This window comes from Vombatus ursinus, unplaced genomic scaffold (genome assembly GCF_900497805.2).
Source record: "Vombatus ursinus unplaced genomic scaffold, bare-nosed wombat genome assembly UNPS02014801.1, whole genome shotgun sequence".
Lineage (NCBI taxonomy): Eukaryota > Metazoa > Chordata > Mammalia > Diprotodontia > Vombatidae > Vombatus > Vombatus ursinus.
Genome location: NW_020954579.1, coordinates 29,076,973 through 29,095,797, shown reverse-complemented (window position 1 = coordinate 29,095,797; position 18,825 = coordinate 29,076,973). Strand labels below are relative to the sequence as shown.

The 18,825-nt window shown below is 45.5% G+C and overlaps 1 protein-coding gene across 1 annotated transcript in view; it reads right to left on the bottom strand.

Annotated features, from left to right (window-relative positions):
* Window positions 1-8,295: 8,295 nt before the first annotated feature.
* The window catches only part of FASN (fatty acid synthase), a 58,725-nt gene continuing 48,195 nt past the window's right edge, over window positions 8,296-18,825 (bottom strand). The window contains exons 34-43 of the mRNA XM_027872997.1: window positions 18,140-18,291; window positions 17,637-17,728; window positions 15,827-15,978; window positions 15,326-15,571; window positions 14,756-14,944; window positions 13,310-13,537; window positions 12,801-13,021; window positions 11,971-12,069; window positions 10,564-10,815; window positions 8,296-10,009 (exon numbers count right to left, since the gene is read on the bottom strand). Of these exons, the coding sequence (XP_027728798.1) occupies window positions 9,872-10,009; window positions 10,564-10,815; window positions 11,971-12,069; window positions 12,801-13,021; window positions 13,310-13,537; window positions 14,756-14,944; window positions 15,326-15,571; window positions 15,827-15,978; window positions 17,637-17,728; window positions 18,140-18,291 (1,769 nt within the window). The 3' untranslated portion in view covers window positions 8,296-9,871. The remainder of the gene's footprint in view (window positions 10,010-10,563; window positions 10,816-11,970; window positions 12,070-12,800; window positions 13,022-13,309; window positions 13,538-14,755; window positions 14,945-15,325; window positions 15,572-15,826; window positions 15,979-17,636; window positions 17,729-18,139; window positions 18,292-18,825) is intronic.

Sequence of the window (18,825 nt, the reverse complement as noted above, 5' to 3'; positions counted from 1 at the left end):
GGTGAGCCATAATTTCACATATGTTCCTTTAGACTTTACTGAGATAAACCCCTAAGGCACACGTAGGCTGATCCTATATAGGAACTGTCCTGTGGGGTGCTTGTATGCTATGGCACAATTCTAGTATGAGTGAGATGCACATTCATCCATTAGACATGGGTGCTGCAGCTCCCTTCTGCCCATACATCCTCTACTCCACATATGGGCAGCCCCTCAGTCCTGGTATATATACATGTATATAGCCTAGATTTACTTATTTGCAAACATTGGATTCCCTCAATAGAATGAGAACTCCCTGAAGGCAGAGTTGTTGGTTTTTTAAAATTTTTACTTATATCCCCAGCACTTATTAGGTACCTGATAAAATACATGTTGATTGATTGGTGGTGGTGAGATCCAGAACATTAGTAGAACAGTGGAGAGGTTTGAGTTAAACGTCCCACACTTACCCCCCAACCCCATCCTTGCCCGACTTCAACCAGGGCTTTTGTGAGTGATGAAGCTATGGAACAGACCTTGAGCAAGTTTCATTTAACTTTGCCCCCAGGTCTGTTGATCTGGGCTGTAGGCTTTTTGGGCAAGGAAGATAGCTCTCAGTCTCTGGCAGTGAACTCTTAAGATCCTGAGAAACATTGCTTCTTTCTTTTAACCTTTTTGCCAGTAGCTTTTATCTGCTTTTATCTTCCTATGAACTGTTTTTTAACTGCCTTGGGTACTGTTTTTACCTGGGGGAATTTAAACATTTTTATTAAAAGGATTGCTTATTTGAACTCACAGGCTTTATGTGGTCTTTTGTATCAAACTTGCAACCATCACCAAGACAGATGAATTGCCATATTTATACAGCTGATCTACCAATCTAATAACCTTGTCCAAAAAAAAGGAAATGAAGTTAGTCTCGTGTGACCTGTTCTTAATGAAGCCATGTTGGCTCCTAATGGTCATTGATTCTTTTTTAGATATACACTAATCATACCTTTAAAAATAGGTCTACAAGGACTCAAAGTCAAGCTCCCTTGTCTATAGTTTGCAGACATCACTATTCCCTTTTATGAAAATTGGGGCATTTGCCCTTCTCCAATTCCTCCTGTTCTCTATAATCTTGAAAAGATCCCTGACAGAGGATCAGCAATCATATCTTCCAAGACCCTGAGATACATTTAATCTTGGTCTGCTGACCAAGTCACCAAAGGCAGCTAAGTGCTCTCTTGTTGTCTCATTACTTATCTTGTGTTTAAACTCACTATCTACCATTTTTGTTGTGTCCTTTCAAGTCCAAAGATCATTCCCCTTGTCTAAGAAAACAAGTAAAATAAGAGTTGGGCAATTCTACCTTTTCTCTGTCATCTATTATCATTGTCCCATCCTACTCGTTTTTTGATCTTCCTCTTGTCCCCAACATATGGCATCCCTAATCCAGTGGCAACTGAGAAACTCTCACAGAACCACCATGAACAACAGATACTTGTCTCTGTGTTCCCATACCACTTTCCACATGTAGTCTTATGGGCTTGGTCAAAGGTTATGTGGTTAACAGTAATAATTGCTAGCATTTATAATAAATTCAACATGATGTTTTAGAAGCCGTCTTGCTTGTCTGTATTTCCTTCTGAACTTCCTTTTCTCTTGTGCATATTAAAAATGTTTCAATTTTTGTTTCTTCTTGAGGCAAGGGGGTCAGGAAATACTAAGTATTTTTAAATCCCCATTTAACATGTATTTTTCAGAGATTACCGTACCCTTAAAGATGGAAATCTCCTCAATGACAAAGCAGAGGAGAAAGCTCTGGTCTAGCAGGTTGGGTTCTTTGGTGCGCTTGTGTCAGCATGCAAAAATTGCTTCAAGTGGAATGAAAGAGACAAGAAAGAGAATTCAGGGGGAGATGCTAGGAAAGAAAAAGAAAGAAATGAGATGTGAAGAGGCAATTGTACTCAGCATCTGGAGAGTTTTCTGGTGTGATTTAGGGGATGGGAGATGGATTCAATTTGAGTGGAAAGATGAAAGGGAGGAATGTGTGGAACATGGCCATGGTATCCCTGAACCCAGCAGTTCCAATGGAGCTGAAGCATAGAGTCCCCCAGATTGGTGCAAAGAGATTTCAGGGAGTCTTAACTTGTTAGCCCCCATGCTCCTCCCCCAAATTCCCAGAGAATTCCATGAAGTATGCAGAACTGAATCTTAAGTCTTTTACCGCTGGGGCTGTGGTAACACTAAGATAACACTGTCCATCTCCTGTGGGGGTGGGGGGCAAGGGTGGCGATAGTGGGAAAAATGTTAAAGGGGCTGGTCTCTGTGGGGAAAGGGCAAAGATACCTAATGATAAAACAGGAGGTGCCCCATTGACAAGGTATTATCCCTCCCTCTCCAGCACTTACCAGAAGAATGGGGGAGGGGAATGCAGTTTATCTGTAGAGTGAGGGTGTTTGATCTTCAAAGCTCCTTCCAATATTAACATTTTTTGTATTTATGTTCTAAGGTCTGTCTCAGTTTGACAGTCCATGTTTTATATTCCAAGATCCCTTCCAGTTCTGACAGAGGTTATAACCCTATGATCTGTTCTTCTTCGGCCCCGTTTCCATTTAATTTTTGTTATTGGGGCCATAGATTTTTCTCTTGAAGCTTCAGCCCCTCCACCTGCTTTTGGGACCAAACCTGTCACTGAAGCAGGCAAGATAAGAACCACTAGGACTCACGTGCTCAACACTGGGTTAGTCTTGCTGCTGGTTCCACTTTGTTCTTATTCCCCAGAGGCCTTGCATCCTAATCCAGGAACCAGGCTTTTGTTTTACCCTCACTCCATGCCTGAATCCACCTCTAGTATCACATTTTCGCCAAGACAGTAGTGCTAGGAGACAGTCTCTTTTCCCTAAGTCTTTCCAAAGACTCTCTTGCCACATTTCCCCAATCCCTTCCTGTTATCTTCTTCTTGGATTTCCTCTGGTGGTTTGCTCAGGTCCTGTGGACTGACTTGTCCAGACTATCTCACCACGGACTGAACCCAAAATGACGCTGTATATCCTAGTCCTTCTTGTAGGCCCCACCAGTGATGGGGGAGGGTGTGGTCACCAGAAGCTAGGGCCACATATTTTTGGCAGAGGGCAAAGTCAATCACTCAGCAAAAAAAGCACTGGATTGGAAACTTCTTGAGGGCAAGGGATGTACTTTATTTTATACTTGTATCTTCTTCGGCACCCAGAACTGCCTTAAACATAACAGACCTTCTATAAATATTTATCGAATAGAATTAGACTGAATAGTCTGTCTCAGTGTCCATTCCCTCCCTTCTAACCTCTTAAAGATGCGGTGAGTGACAGGTTATATTAATGCTTTATAGAGAGGCAATGTAGTATAGTGGGTGGAATATTGGACTTGGAGTCAGGAAGAGCTGAGTTTAAATCCTAGATCTGATACTTATTAGCTACTGACTATGGAAAAGTGACTGACTCAGTTTCCTCATCAATAAATGGAGATGATACTATCGATCTCATGACACTGTAAGATCAGATGAGATGTTAAATGCTTTGCACACTTGAAAGAGCTATGTAAATATTATTACTGTATAAATTTCAAGTCAGAAAATGAATGTGGTAAATGATGTCATGCTGCCTTATATAATTCACTTCTACATACTATTTTTTTCATGTTTTACAAAAGCTTATGATGCAACAACCCTGTGAAACAGGTTTGTGCTGTGGAGTTCCATACTTGATGGGTCAGGGCTATGTACCTTCCTCCATAAGTTCCAGGGGGAGTTCCAGATAAGACTATGGACAGGGAAGGAGATTTGCACAGGGTAAGCCTGTTCTTAACATCTTGGACACTATTCCCCCTTCCTTCCTCAGGTTTCCAAAATACTACAATGGGAGGGAAAATATGCAAACTCCTTCCTTGGAATCTATGGCAATAGGAAGGGATGGACACTGAGGTATAGGATGAGTCACTTGTAGACCTCTCATTCAGCTTCCCTCTTGTCCCACCTCCTGCAACTCCCATCAGTGCCCCAGCCACTTGGCCAGTTTGTATTATCTGGTGTTCATTCTCAAAAATACAAAAATGGTCCCTTCAGCACCCTTCTGACTCCATTTTTCACTTATGACCACCCAAAATGGTTATTCTACTAGTCAGGTGATTTCATCTCATTTCCTGATGCTCTTACACCTTTGTCCATGCTATAGCCTGCACCTAAGATAGAATCCCATCTCCTTTCTGTTGGTTCTCAAGAACTAAGTGGTTGAACTCAAGCTTTCAAGAACTCAATGCTTACCTCCTCAGAGAAGTCTCACCTAACTAACCCTGTTCTGCCCTGATGATATTTTTATTCTATGCCCCTTTATGAACAAGGGGAAGGGAGAGAAAGAAGGAAAGATTGTTTGGTTTCTTGGTTTCTTCTAAGAAGTCATAGAATGCTGAGAATTAGGAAACAACTTTCTTAGTTGTCTAGCTTAACACTCTCAGAGAGGTGAGGTGACTTGTTCAGAGACACAGGTAGGTAGTAGCACAGCCTTGGGACCTGGATTCAGGTATGTGGTGTTCGCTATAATATTCTTAAACATTTGTTTCTATCTTGCTTTGTAATTGTCGTCTCATTGGACCCAATGGACTTTATCTCCTCATCTAAGGTAAAAACTCAAAGGGGAGGGCTGTCTTTTGATTATTTTTTCTCTGTATTTCTCATGTTCCCAGTAGTGTTTCATACAGTAGCTGCTTAAGAAATGTTTGTTGGGTGAATGGAGTATTCATGAGAGTAGGCCTCTGTCACTGCACTGCTTCCTTCTTTGTGTTCAATGAGACCACGTTCCTGAAGGGTTCTAGCTCTCCAAGTCTCCACTACATTATTTGATCCTGACAATCTTTGATCCCCCTTGGGAGCTTCGCAGTTGGTGGGAAGCCCATCTTCATCACTCTCAGAATTGACTAGGCTTCAGGTCATTTCCCTCTTCTGAACTTGGCTTCCATCTCATTCTGTGCCAGCCTCTGGAGGAAAGTGACTTCCATCTACTGTGCCAGCCTCCTGAGAGAAATGTTGAGGATAATTGGCCAGGTACAACTTCCTACCATCTGGGTCCAGACTTCTATCTCCTACCATGTGGGAAACTAACTTCCATCCCCTGCTGCATATCTGCAGTATGTCTTTCATCTTCTACTGCACCATCCCCTACCTGATTTCCAGCTTCCAGAAGGAAGGAGTGGAGAAATGGGAGCCTTCCATCTAACAATGGGTCTTCCATTCTGTGCTGCCCATGTCTTTTCTCTGATCTCCAGTCTCTTGCTGGGAAGAGGTGAGGAATCCCTCACTTAATGTTTAGCATACTCATACTTGGTCATATCCTACACATTCCAGTGATTCTGAACTCCTGTAGGTCATCACCCAAACTCCACTGCCCATCCTCCATTACTCAATTCCTTATTCACATCCCTCTCAACCCACCTTACCCAAAGTTCTAACCAAATACTACCTGCCCCTTTCACTGTGCTCTCTGGAATGCCTGCTCCACAGGCAACAAATTTGTTTTCATCTTAAGTCTTTTTCTTTCCTACTCCTTCCATCTTATGCCTATAACTGAGATCTAGTTACCCCTAAAAACCACATAACCACAGCCTCCCTGACCATTCTTTCCAGTACTGGCTGCATTTTCAGTCATTCTCTTCAGCTCACTGGTAAAAGTGGGGGAGTTGGAATATTTCTTGCTCCTCATTGCCACTTCTCCCCCCTCACCATCACCAGCACTCTGTTCGAGGGCCATACAATCCACATCTTTCACCTAATCAAAATTAGGCTGGTTGTTTACAGACCCTCAGGACCCTCCCCTTTCTTCCTCACCAGTTCAGCACCTGGTTCACAACCTTTCCTCTCCAACTCCCACCCTCACATTAGGGGACTTCATCATACTTACTGATACTCCCACAAATACTCTTACCTCCTAGTTCCTCAACCTACTCACTTACCATGACCTCAGCAACATATAAAGATGGTCATACATACTCTTGATCTTTCCACACCTACTAATGTACCACCTCCATGTTCAAGAACTCTAAAATTCCCTTATATGATCACAATCTATTGGCTTTCTACTTTTCTCTCTGCTTTCCCATCCCAAAATCCCACTGTGACTTACAATTTCTTGACCCCTCAGTCCTCTCCCAGTCCACCACCCTCACACTAGCCACACACTCTCCTTTCACCATTTTGATCCCTAGTAAACCAGCTCAACTCTACACTATCCTGTTGAGTCCCTGCCCCCTTTATATTGCCAGTTGTGCCCTGATGAACCTCAGCCTCGGATCACTTCCACCATTTGTTGCCTTTGCTACTACACATATACTGCTGAACAAAAATGGAGAACATCACCCAGCTGCTGATTGGGCCCACTACAAATCTGTTACATAATCTCAATTAGGCCCTCAATTCCCAGCTAGGAAATCCTACATTTCTCTTTTCAACTCATTATCCCATTCCAGAGAGGCCCTTCCAAACCTTCTATGTCTCTCCTCTCTCCACCCTCTCAGCTGAGAATCTTGCCTCATATTTTCCTGAAAAAATTGAGGCCATTTACTATGGGCTCCCTCATCTTACATCAATTTCTGATGTCTTCTGTCACCATTTCCTCCTTCACCTATCTCATTTGAAGAGATTTCCCTAGTCTTTGCCAAGGCAAACTCCTCTATTTGTACAAGCAATCCCATTTCATTTTGTCTCCTTCAGAAGATTTCCCCATCATTCTCACTTATCTTCTAACTCTGTCTAGTGGCTCCTTCTGTACCACCTACAAATATGCCTACGTCTCCCCTACCCTCAAAAAATGACTTGATCCCTCCATCCCTATTGTTGTCCCACATCTCCTCAGCTTTTTGTAATTAAATTCCTTGAGAAAGCCATCTACAATAGGTGCCTCTACTTCTCCTCCTCTCTACAGTTTGGCTTCTGAACTAAATTCAACTAAAACTGCTGTGTCTGGTTACTAATGATCTCTTGATAGCAAAACTGACCTTCTCTCTATCCTCATTTTTCTTGCAGGCTAAGATGAGGAAAGGAAGAAAGCTTGTCTAGTGTAGGAGTGATGATCTAGGAAAGAACCAAAGGGTCAAAGAATTGGAGGTCATGGTATAGAAGAAGAGTAGGTTTTGGTATGGGAATCCTGTATCTCTTCAGCCTTTTGACACTGTTGATCACCTTCTCCTTGATACTCTCTCCTCCCAGGTTTTTGAGACCCCCTTCATTCCTTGTTCTCCTATGTTACCACTCCTTGCTAGAATCTATCCAGGTGACACCCCCTAAAGGTGGGTGGGATGTCCCATGGGCTCCCTTCTTTTCTCTCTCAGTACTCCTTTTGGTGACCTCATCAGCTCCCATAGATTTAATTATCATATTTATGCTGATGATTCTCAAATCTGCTTATCCAGTCTTAACCCTTTTGCTGACCACCAGTCTCACACCTCCAACTGCCTTTCAGACATCTTGAACTGGATGTGCAATAGACACTTAAAAACTCAACCTATCCAAAACTGAACTCATCTTTTCCCCTAAAATCTGTCCTCTTCCAAACTTCCCCATTACTGTTGAAGGTACCATCAACCTCCCACTTTCCCATGTCATCACTGATTGGACACAGAGGGATGAGAAATCTGTTGCCAAGCAAGGCCTGTCGATTTCACCTTTTTCTTTTGAATATGCTCTCTTCTCTCCTGATGCTGCCACCACTCTGGTATAGGTCTTCTTCTTCTTACACTTGGACTATTGCAGCAGTCTGGTGGCAAGTCTGACTGCCTCAAGTTTCTCCCTACTCCGATCCATACTCCATTCAGTTACCAGTGATTTTCCTAAAGTGCTGGTCTGACCTTATCACCTCCTTACTTAATATTAAAATTCCAGCAGCTCCCTAGGATATAGGATCAAACACAAAATCCTTTTTAATATTCAAAGCCCTTCATATCCTCTCTTTCTCCTCTCTCCAATATGTTCTGCAATACAATAATGGTCCTCCATGTAGTTCCTAGAGCAAGACACCATCTCTTAGCTCCAGGCATTTTCACTGACTCTCCCCATGTCTGGAATACTCTCTCATTTCCACCTTCTGGCTTCCCTTAAGTTTCAGCTAAAATTCCACCTATTAGAGAAATCCTGATACCTTATAATATTTTAAAAATTATTTATCCTTTATATAACTTGATTTACCCACCCTCTTTCTTCCAGGCCAGGGAATCAGAGAGGAAACCACTGCTAATGCTGCATCCTGCCTACAGGTTCCCAGGCAGAGCATCACAGAGGAATGGAGAGAAAACAGACAGGAGTCAAGCCAGAGATCCCATGTGGTTTAATATCAGGAGGACTATGGGGTGGGGAGCAGGACAATCTCAAGAGTAACACTTTCACCAAGTGGGTGTAAGAATGAAACAGGATCCAGACATGATTCTTTACATTGACAATTACATTGAAATTTTCAAAATTCAAGCAGCAGTTTGAATTAAATGTGTCGCCTTAAAAAAACAACAACAAAAGACAAAAAACAGAAACAAACAAAAACAAACAGTGCCCCAGCCACGATCCACAGAGGGGTGGTGCTAGCAGCCAGGTACCGGCTCAGAACCAGCCTCCAAGGAGGCCCCCCCTGCCAGCTCAATGACTTGACAGAAGAAATACGAAGGGGGTCCCTGTGGGGGAGGTGGTAAGATCCTGGCTCCTGTCCCAATAGCCTCTGTATCATAAATGCAGCTGGGAATCACTTGTCCATTGCCCTAAAGGCCCATATAGCACACCAGCACATGGTGGCAGGGAGACTCTTGCTAGGTCCCAGGGGGGATAAAATGTCTCTTTTCCTCCTCTTTTTGGAATCAAGTCCTTACACGGGCTCTTCCATTGTGGCTGGCCTTCCAGTGAAGCTCACTCCTTTGCTCCTGAAATCATTCCAGGCTGACCATTCCTTTGGTGGGGTTCTCCCCCCAACCCCTTTTTTTCTCTGTTCCTTCAAGCTGCTTCAGGAGAGGGCAGGAGGAACAGGGGGGACAGGCCACACTCCCACCCCACTACTCTCTCCCCTTCCTGCAGATGAGAGAAGGGAGAACGGGAAGCTTCACTTCTTCACTATCAGGCTGAGATGGATAACTACGGTAAAAGCAAAACAAAGGTGTTCCAGACAAAATAAAACACGGAAAGGAACAACCAGAGAACTCTGGATTAAAAAAAAAAATCTGCCAAGGGGCATTTCTTCTAGTCTTTTCACAAATGGTAGAGGAATACTCTGGAACCTTTTTTGCTGATGATGCAATAAATACAAAGTTTCAAATGAAAAATGAAAACACAACAAAAAACACCACATGGTTATGAAAAAGGTTCAGCCCCATCCATCTTGCTGGCCACTGGCTGATTCTTCACAGATCAAAAACAGAAATCTCCAAATCAGCCTGGACCCTGGCATCCTGGTCTCGGTGCCTGGCTAGGTGCAAATGGCCTTTAGTTTTTGCATGAGAAACATGGTAAGGGATGATCACAGACAATAATGACCTTGAACAAATTTTACTCCTACCTGGGAGACTGTGGGCAGGGGAAGGGGTGAGGGATAAGTGTGTGCGCGCACATGTGTGTTCCAAAAGTGCCAGAGGAGGATGGCCTGGGTACCAACTGGAACAGACAAAGGGGGAGGGCAATAGGAAGGGGTACCACCAGGAGGACTCTCCTTCAGACCCGGCTTAGATGCAGAATTGTATTAATGGGGTATCTCCTTAGGGTGGGAGGTGGAGAGTGGTGTGAGCTGGGGGAAGAGGAGGTATGGGAGGGAATGTCTTAATGACAAGAAAAGTCATCGTAATTCTGTCTCCTGCCAGTGACAGGAGATGTAGCCATGGCTGTGGGAAGGAACCAAGGGATGGGGAAGAGCTAGCCCTCTCGTACGCTGACTCGAGGCTCTGCTAGCGAACTGTGGATGATGCCAATGATGGACTCCAGGCCGTCGCCCTCCAACAATGTACGGTGATCACCTTCAATGACATGGACAGACACCTTCCCATCACAGACCTAGAAGAAAAAGCCAACGAGTTGGTTAAGCCTTCAGCACCCCAGCACCCCACCACCTCCAACGAGACAGGTTCCTTGTAACCTCCTTGCTCACTGCAGAATGGAAAAGGGAAATGAGGTTTCTCCTGAGAAGCCAGAGGATGCTGAGAGCTAGGAGGGACCTTCAAAGTCATCTAGTCTGACCCCTCAGAGAGGTGAGGAGACATGTCTAGGGACATATGGCCTTGGGATTAGAACTCAGGTCTCTTAGCTCTCAGGCCAGTGGTCTTTCCATATCATATTGCTGAAAGCTTTTAGGAGGGAAATTTTATCAAAACCACTGTCTCATAGGATTCTAGTAGTAGTATCACTGTGGGCAAATGAGGGAGTAAGCCTCAGTGTTTTGGTCCTGGGTCAGGCTGAGAGACCTGAAGAAGAGCCCATGTAGGAACTGGGGAGAGTTCAGTTCAATTTCCCCCAGGTGAAGGATATGCCACATATGCTTCTGGTGCAGGGGGATCCTCGGGGCAGGATTTGGGAGAGTGTGGTCCTGAAGAGCATACAGAAGGCCTTACCTCAGACAGGTTGTAGTCCTTGCCCAGACCCTCGCCATATGTGTTGCTGGTTTTGGCCCTTAACAGGGTCACGTTGCCATGATACTTGATTTTGGGTATATATTGCTCCACAGCTCTCAGCTTGTGGTAGAAGGAAAACGCAGCGAAGCTGAGCTCTGCACGGCTGATATGCCTGTGGTTCTGGGTTATCAGGTCCACTGTGGCGGAGACCCGGGCTTCTAGATCCTTCAGGGGCAGGAGCACCTCCAGTACCTGCAGGGGGAAGGGAGGCCAGGGAGAAGGGAATAGGGTTAGCAAACTCCAGGACCCACACTATTGGAAGTCTGATCATTCTTTCCCTTGTCTGAAGCTCTGCTAACATGGACATACTTTTTTTCCTTATAAACTTAAAAGTCAGCAGGAAATAGCACAACTGGAAGGGACCGTGGGGATCATTTAGTCCAACCTTCTCATTTAAGAAAAGGAGGAAACCCAAGAAGGAAAACTGACTTTCTTAAAGTCACACTGGGCAGTAATGGTCAAGCCTGGACCAGAACCCAGGTCTGTGGATGCTCAAGCTTGGCTTTCCCTCTGAATGTCAGAGGAATTGTAAATTAAGATCAGCGGGATGGGCATATTATTTAAGCCCCTTTTAACCCACTGAGGTGGGGGCTGTGGCAGGATACAATAATGAACAAGACTTAATCCCTGCTTTCAAACAGGCCAACTTTCAGGAGGCAGAGATGGAAGTGGGAGGAGATTCTGGGTGGAAAGAATAGGATAAATGAGGGGAGACAGCCTGGACCCATGATTTCTTTAGCACAGGGAACTCCCTGATGAGGAAATTCTCTCTATCAGTGCAGGTTGGCACCTTCTTTGTGACTCTGTCTCAAAGTTGTCTAGAGCACCGAGAGGTATTTTGTCCAGCGTCGTAGGGAGGGTGTGGATCATGAACCCAGGTCTTCCTGGCTTCAAGGCCAGCTTTTTCACTACCAGTCCCCCATAGTATAAGCAAAGAAGTACAATTTAGGGAGGAGGGATGAATCCAGTTTGGCTGAAACCCAAGGATACATCTTAGGAAAAAGTGGGAAATAAGACTGGAAAGCCCCTTGTAGAGTGGGTACTGGGCGAATGAAGAGGGAGGGAGAGGGGAATGAAGAGAAAGAGAAAAGAAAGGAGGGAGAGAGGGATGGAGAGAGAGATGGATAGAAGGAAGAAGGGAGGGAGAAAGGAAGGGAGGCACAGAAGGATGGACAGAGGGAGGGAGGAAGGAAGAGAGGGAAGTAAGGAGGAAGTGAAGGGAGAAAGGGAAGGAGGGAGGGGAGGGGAGGAAGAGAAGAAAGGAGGTAAGGAAGGATGACTTCATGGCAGAGAGGACCAGAAGGAAGGTGGTGGTGGGGATCGGGGGAGGGGGCTGAGAGAAATTACCTTGTTGTACTCAGCGTCTGTGAACTGCTGGACAAAGGCACACATCGCTTCTGTCTCTGCTTCTGCTTCACAGCCCGGGGTCAGCTTGGCTCGATAGCTCTGAAAAGGAGAGGTGAAAGTAGTCACTGAGGCCGAACAAAGCCAGAATCCAGGCTAAGTGACCAGAGGCACCTGCCACAGGGGACCGTCTCATTGCTTTACAGTCAGTGTTCCTGAGAGGTAGGTAGGGGTGAATGGTTTCGTCCTTATTTTCTAGGAGCTGATGTTCAGAGGCTAACTGGCTAGTCAAGAATGGGGCTGGAACTGGAAACATATTTTGACTCCAAGGATAACAATTATTTCCCTGTCTGCCATGTTTCCTACCTGTCTCTATACATACATCCCCATATTATGGCAGAGGAGTTCTACTTTGATACTTCCTCATGGTGAGTTGTGGCGATAACTAAATTCTTAAAGACAACAGAGCCTGAGCTCTGGTACATCACAAGGCCTTGTGACGTCTATGTCTGTGGCCCGAGGACCTGGCTAACTAAGTTTGTGGCGAGTACATCACCAGAAGGTCAGCTTCGAGCCATAGTCACTCCTAAAACCATCCACTGAGGTGTGGAAGAGTTGCAAACAAGGTTGGTGGAAGTAGCCACCAAACTGCTGAAAACATAGCTGTTCTGAAGTCCTGAGGGGCACAGAGTTTCCTGTTGTTACCCTAACATTTAGTCATTGGATTGTTTGGGGCTTTTCCTTGGTTATGGGTCAGGGCCTCTACTTGTCTGCATCTAGGCTGGTTGGAAGGCCGGTCTCTGGAAATGCCCCTTATACCCCATTGTCCTTACTTGTGTGTAGGCTAAAACATAGGCATGAGACCCGTCAAACAGGAAAAGGCTGTTGTTTGAGTGGGATGGGTTTTGCTGGGCTTGCAGCTGAGAGCACATTTCAAAGGCCACGCAAGCTCCATAGGAGTAGCCGGCGATGCGGTATGGCCCCTCGGGCTGGACCTGCTTGATACAGTCAATATAGTAGGAAGCCAGACTCTGGATGCTGTCCAGGGGAGCAGCTAGAAAAGGGAGGCAGAGAAAACGTAATGAGAAGTTGGTATGTTGTAAGAGATTTAGGTCAGAGCTCAGGAAGGCCTTCCCAACATTTCTGAGGTTATGGGGTCCAAGAGAGTAGTAGGGTTTATAAGTAGAGTTACGCAAAGACCCTGCAATAGCCTGACCAGCAGGAAACAGTTATGGAATGTGGACCCCATTCAATCGTCCACCATTGGAGAGGAGCTGTCTCTGGAAGCGAGCTGCCTTATGGATGCCATCTACCAGCTAGAGTAGTGTGGGTGGTGGGTTACCTTTGGTGCACTGCAGGCCGTAGGTAGGGATGCTGAGTTTGGCAGCGAGGCTGTGGAACACGGTGATTGAGCCCTCGATGGGGTGGACTAGGAAGAGGGGTCGCTCTGTGCTCTGCACGGCATTGAGCAGAGTGATTGTTGGCCCTTCGGGGTTTACCAGCAGGTTCCCCAGATTCAGTTTGGCTTCTCGGAAAGGGCTGCTGTCTTTGGCTGGGGGAGATTCCGATTCTTGAAGAGGAGAAAGTACAGATACCTCTCTTTACCACCCGTGTGATCTTTGGTGGGCCATTTAACCTCGGTTTCCCCATTTGTAAAATGATGATCTCTTAAGATCTCTTTTAGTTCTAAATTCTATGATCTTTAGAGCACAGAACATCTCACTCAACATGTCTCCTCAGCAGAGTTAAAGTAGGACCCTGCAATTCTAGCCCAATGGATGTAGAGGAGATGTGGAGGTCTTGACTTCCAACTCCCATGCCCATCTCCCTGGGGGAGGGGCTCACTTTCCTGACTAATTCTGGACAATCCCTAAGCATCCATCTATCTATCTTTCAATCAATCAACAAGTATTTATTAAATGCCTATGTGCCAGGCAGGGCAGCTAGGTGGCACAGTGGAAATAGTGCTGGGCCTGAAGTCAGGAAGACTCATCTTCCTGAGCTCAAATCAAAGTGCCTCAGGTACTTAGTAGCTGTGTGACCCTGGGCAAGTCACTTAACCCTGCTTGCTTCAATTTTCTCATCTGTAAAATGAACTGGAGAAGGAAATGGCAAACTGCTCCAGGATCTTTGCCAAGAAAACCCCAAGTGGCGTCACAGAGAATCAGACCCAACTGAAAAACAACTTAACAACAATAACAACAACAAAGTGTGCAAGTTACTGTGCTAGGAAATGAGGAATTTCAAAAATCAAATGAGATTTTGCTCTCAGGGAGCTTACATTCTATTGGGACTGTGAAGTATGCAAAGTAAACATACAAAAGTAAAAATGGAAAGCAAGCACTATCAGCTGGGGGTCGGGAGAATCAGGAAAGGCTTCATGTAGAAGATGGCACCTGAGCTGAGTGTTCTATAAAGATAGTTGTGTTTCCCTTAATGGAGGTGAATTTGTGTTGGTAGATGGAAACTCTCCCACCTGGCCCCCCTTGTGGCTACCTCCACATAACCCCAATCAGAGTTAGTGGGAGTGAATCTACAGCATTGGAACAGGTGTTAACTGAGTCACATATGAATCGAGGCCACATCCTTGGCTTCATTTACACCATTTGGAAACCAAATGAGCTACTCAGAGAACAGGGGAAAATGACTATCATCTTGGGATTGCTCTTCTAGAAACTGAAGGGAAGAAGTTCTCCTTCAAAAATCTACAAATTCCTTACTGGGTACTGGCCCTTTGATGGTCCTGGGAACCCCCAAGCTCATGCCTCCCTCTTCCATATGGACTCACCTTCTTCTGTTCCAGCCTGGGATGAGAGCTCTTTTAGCTTCTTGATGGTGAGCTGCCGGATCTCCCTCATGGACATGACTATGTCGTACTCCCGCTCCAGGGTCTGCCTCACCTCTACCCCCATCAGGGAGTCCAGGCCCAGGTCAGCCAGGGTATTATCTGGGTTCAATGTGCTTACATCTCGGATGCCTGGAGAGAGACGCTTTCATATTAATGGTGAGGCAGACACTCCTGGAGCTGGGGAGACCAGGCAAAAGCCTACCTGGGTTCTACAGTCCCTCTGCTCCTGAAGATTAGGTGGAAGGCAAGATGCTGCCCCGGACTGGCGTGGGGCGCACCTCGTATGGGTTAAACATACTGACTTTGCTATCTTAAGAGGTTCTATAGGCTAAAAATACAAATTGGATTCAGGAAGTTACGGATGTTCATAGGAACATTCAAAGCTGAAAGGATGCCCTTAGAGCCACCCCACCTTCTGAGACAATGCCCAGGTGGAAGATCTGCCTGGATGGCCCTGACTAGGTAGGTCCTTAGGATGGGGGCCATTAGACAAGGCTCATCATGGCTCACCTAGGATGTGTACCACTGCTTTCACTAGGTCCTTCTGGCCATCTCCATCACCATGGGACACCACCTTCTTCTCAGCCAACACAAAGCTGCTCATGACAGGGTGGTTCTGGTTAAGGAAGAGGTCCAAGACTTCCAAGCAGGAGGAGATGCGCTGGGGCAGGGTCCCACCAATCACAGTGTCATTAGTGCCCGTGGCTTCCAGGACAATGCCCACATCACCAATGGCTCCCCACTGTACAGCAAGACCTGGTGAAGAAAGGGGGACATTTCCAGTGAGGAAATGAATGGAAATGAAATGGAATGAACATTTCCATGTTCATGTGAGCACAGAAGTTACGACAGGGGGTTCTCTCATTGGGTAGGAATGGGCTCCCTGAGAAGACATGTGCCTATTTAAGGGAAAAAGTGGTCCAAGCTCCCAGGCATCCATCCCATGGATGTGCTTAGTGGTAGCAGGTTGGAGGGGGCCTATGTATATGTCCTCTTTCTGCTCTGGGTTACCTGGAAGGCCATCATGCTTTCTCTTCTCACAGATACGCTCCATGGTGGAGTTGGCAAAGCCATAGTTACTCTGCCCAGCATTGCCTCGCCCGCAGCTCACCGATGAGAAGGCCACAAAGTAATCCAGTTCCGGGCATTTTTCCCTTGACACTCTAAAGGAGCAACCCAAGAACATGACTCATCACTTGCTATTCCCCTCCACAGAACCCTAACCCCTGGATGGTTTGGGGAAGGCATTTTATTTCTAGCTTCCCAACTCCTATCTGCAACTGGGTATCAGCACTCTGGACCCGCTCTCCACCATCAAAAGTAATGTTTTCAAAGAACATGTGCTCATTTTAATAAGACTAAGCAAACATAATTAGGAAGGCAGATTTGAAAACCAAATAAGATCACCCTGTAACACGCTCCAAAACCAACCAGGAAGATTTTTTTTTGGATGGCACAGCCCCTTTCTATTGGTGTGGATAATCAAAGAGCTGCCTAGCTACTATAGATTTAGAAGATGTGCTATAGATAGAACAGGAGCATATAGGTCATTAGGTTCCCATGGAAACCCATACCTTATATCCCACTTCATCATGAAAATCTCCATAGAGGATTAGCCTCGGCATAGAGTAGGCATTCAGTAAAACGTTTACTTATTAAACCACTAAGCCAGAAGGACCAATGACGAAGGTGGCTTGCTGGATTCTTTTACAAAGCCTTCTTCACTCCCTTCCCCTCTATACCTAATTCTATGCCACAACCCTTGGCTGATAAGCATCACTCTCTCCTCAGTCCTTTGGCTATACACTTTTTTTTGGCTTGCTCCTCTGTCCTACTGTCAAATGAACCTCTCTGTTCTTCCTTATGTGCTGCTGAATAGGACTAGAGGTCTTGCCAAACTGACTGGATCTGCTACAGATTTATGTTACTTATATTACCTAATCTCAATTTGGCCCTCACTGCAGCAAGGCCATCCTTTTACGCCTCTCTAATTGATTCTCTATCCTACTCACCACAAAGGTTACTTAATTTAAACCTTCTCTTCTCTCCTCAAGACTCCCACATACCTCACACTATACCAACAAAATCCAGGCCATTTGCCATGAGTTTCATCTTCTCCCCTCCTCCTCAGCATAACTCCTTGATACTACCCCCTACTATCTCTTCCTTCCTTTACTCCAGTCTCTGATGAAGAGATGGCTTTTTTCCTAGTCAAGGCCAGCTCTTCTACAAGCATCCTCAAACTCATTCCTCCTTTCTTCTTCAGCTGACTGGTCCCACTATCACTCTTCCACTCTATAATTTTAAATTTCTCCCCAGTTACTGCTTCTTTTCCTGTTGCCTACATATACTTCAGGCCTCCTCTATCTTTAAAAAAGCCTCACTACATCCAACCATTCCTGTTCTTCTCCCTTTATACAGTTTTTGCAAGGCGTTGGGCTATGAAACTGATTGTTTTTAAGTCTCCTCTGTTTTTAAGTCTCCTCTTACTCTCTTCTAAATACTCTGTAATTTGGCTTCTGACCTTATCTCTCAAATGAAACCACTCTCTCAAGAGTTAACAGCGATTTCTTAATTGCACATCACATTCTCTAACTAGGGAGGTCCCTCCAGCGTTCTGTCCTGGCCTTTTTGTCTTTTATTTCTATGCTGTTATGTGGTGACCCCATCAGCTCAATTGCACAGTGCCTATCACAGAAGAGGAACTTAATAAATGCTTGATTGACTGTTGAATTGAAATGAGGCTGTGATGTCAGAGGTGGGCAAAAAAGAGGATTTAAGTCGCAGCATTTCGGATCCCCTTGTCCACCGGTCCTTTTACCTGTCCAAGTTAATTGTGCCGTTGTACTTGGGCCTGTTGACATCCTGGAATAATTCTGGGGTTTGGTTTTCCAACATGGCATCTCTCAGGACCTGAGTAGGAGGAGAAGAGGTCCTCAGTGGTCTCGTCAGGGGGAAACTGGACCAGGGCTTCCCCAGGGTATCTTTGCTCTCTCCCTTGCAGAAACAAAGGTATGATTCTTCTCTATCTTGACCCCTCCACCCTGCCTTGGTCCAGGGGTCCCAATTCTTTCATTCTTAATCCCTTGAAGGCATGTTCCCCTCAGAGAAGACAAATTCCCAAGCAGGAATCAGGAAATAGATGTGGGACACTCTTGAAATTATTCAGGTTAAACAGGAGACGACTCCTCTGCCAGGGGTCTGGTTTCAGCGACAGTCCTGGATCACGTTATCTGCAGAGAGCAACCTTCCAAGGCACCTGTGCTATATCATCTCACCTCCACCCACTCTGCAGCCCTTGCCTGGGCCAGAGCCTCCACTCACCATAGCCAGGTTGAAAATGCCCCCAACAGGCCCAAGCTGGGTGGCTTCTGCTATCAACTGCTGGGCTCCCTCGAGTGTGCTCGCATTACTTGTGGACACAAGGACCTGAATGCCTTCCTGCTGCCACTCTTGAATCCGCTTGGCTTGATACCCTGTCGAAACAATGGATCCTGGCCACGGTGGTCCTGCCTCCATCTTCCCAGGTGGGCAAGTACACTGCAAAGATAGCTGAGAGGTCCTGATACCCACCAGCCTTGGATCTAAACTGGACTGTCCTCGTGGTCTGGTTCTAGCTCTAAGCAAGCAGGTGATCATAAGCGAATTATTTTACCTCTCAGAGTCTAGATCTATAAAATGCATGAGGTTAGGTGGTCTCTAAGATCTCCATCTACTATATTCTATGATAAGAAATGAGTTAACAGATGTAGGACATGTGATACTATGATAAGATCCTATGATAAGAAATGAGATGATAGCTGGAAAGGCACTTTAAAACCTCAGAAGTTCTATGCAAATGAGAATGATTATTATTATTAAGCAAGAACAATGCATCATTGTTTGCAGTGTATCTGCCTCTCCCCTAGCAAAGGAAACATTAATTTCCCCTCTTCTGAATTCCCACCCACCTGACTAATCTTTTTCTTTCCCCAGATTTCAGATCTTGGGGTGGAGGGGTCTGACAGGAC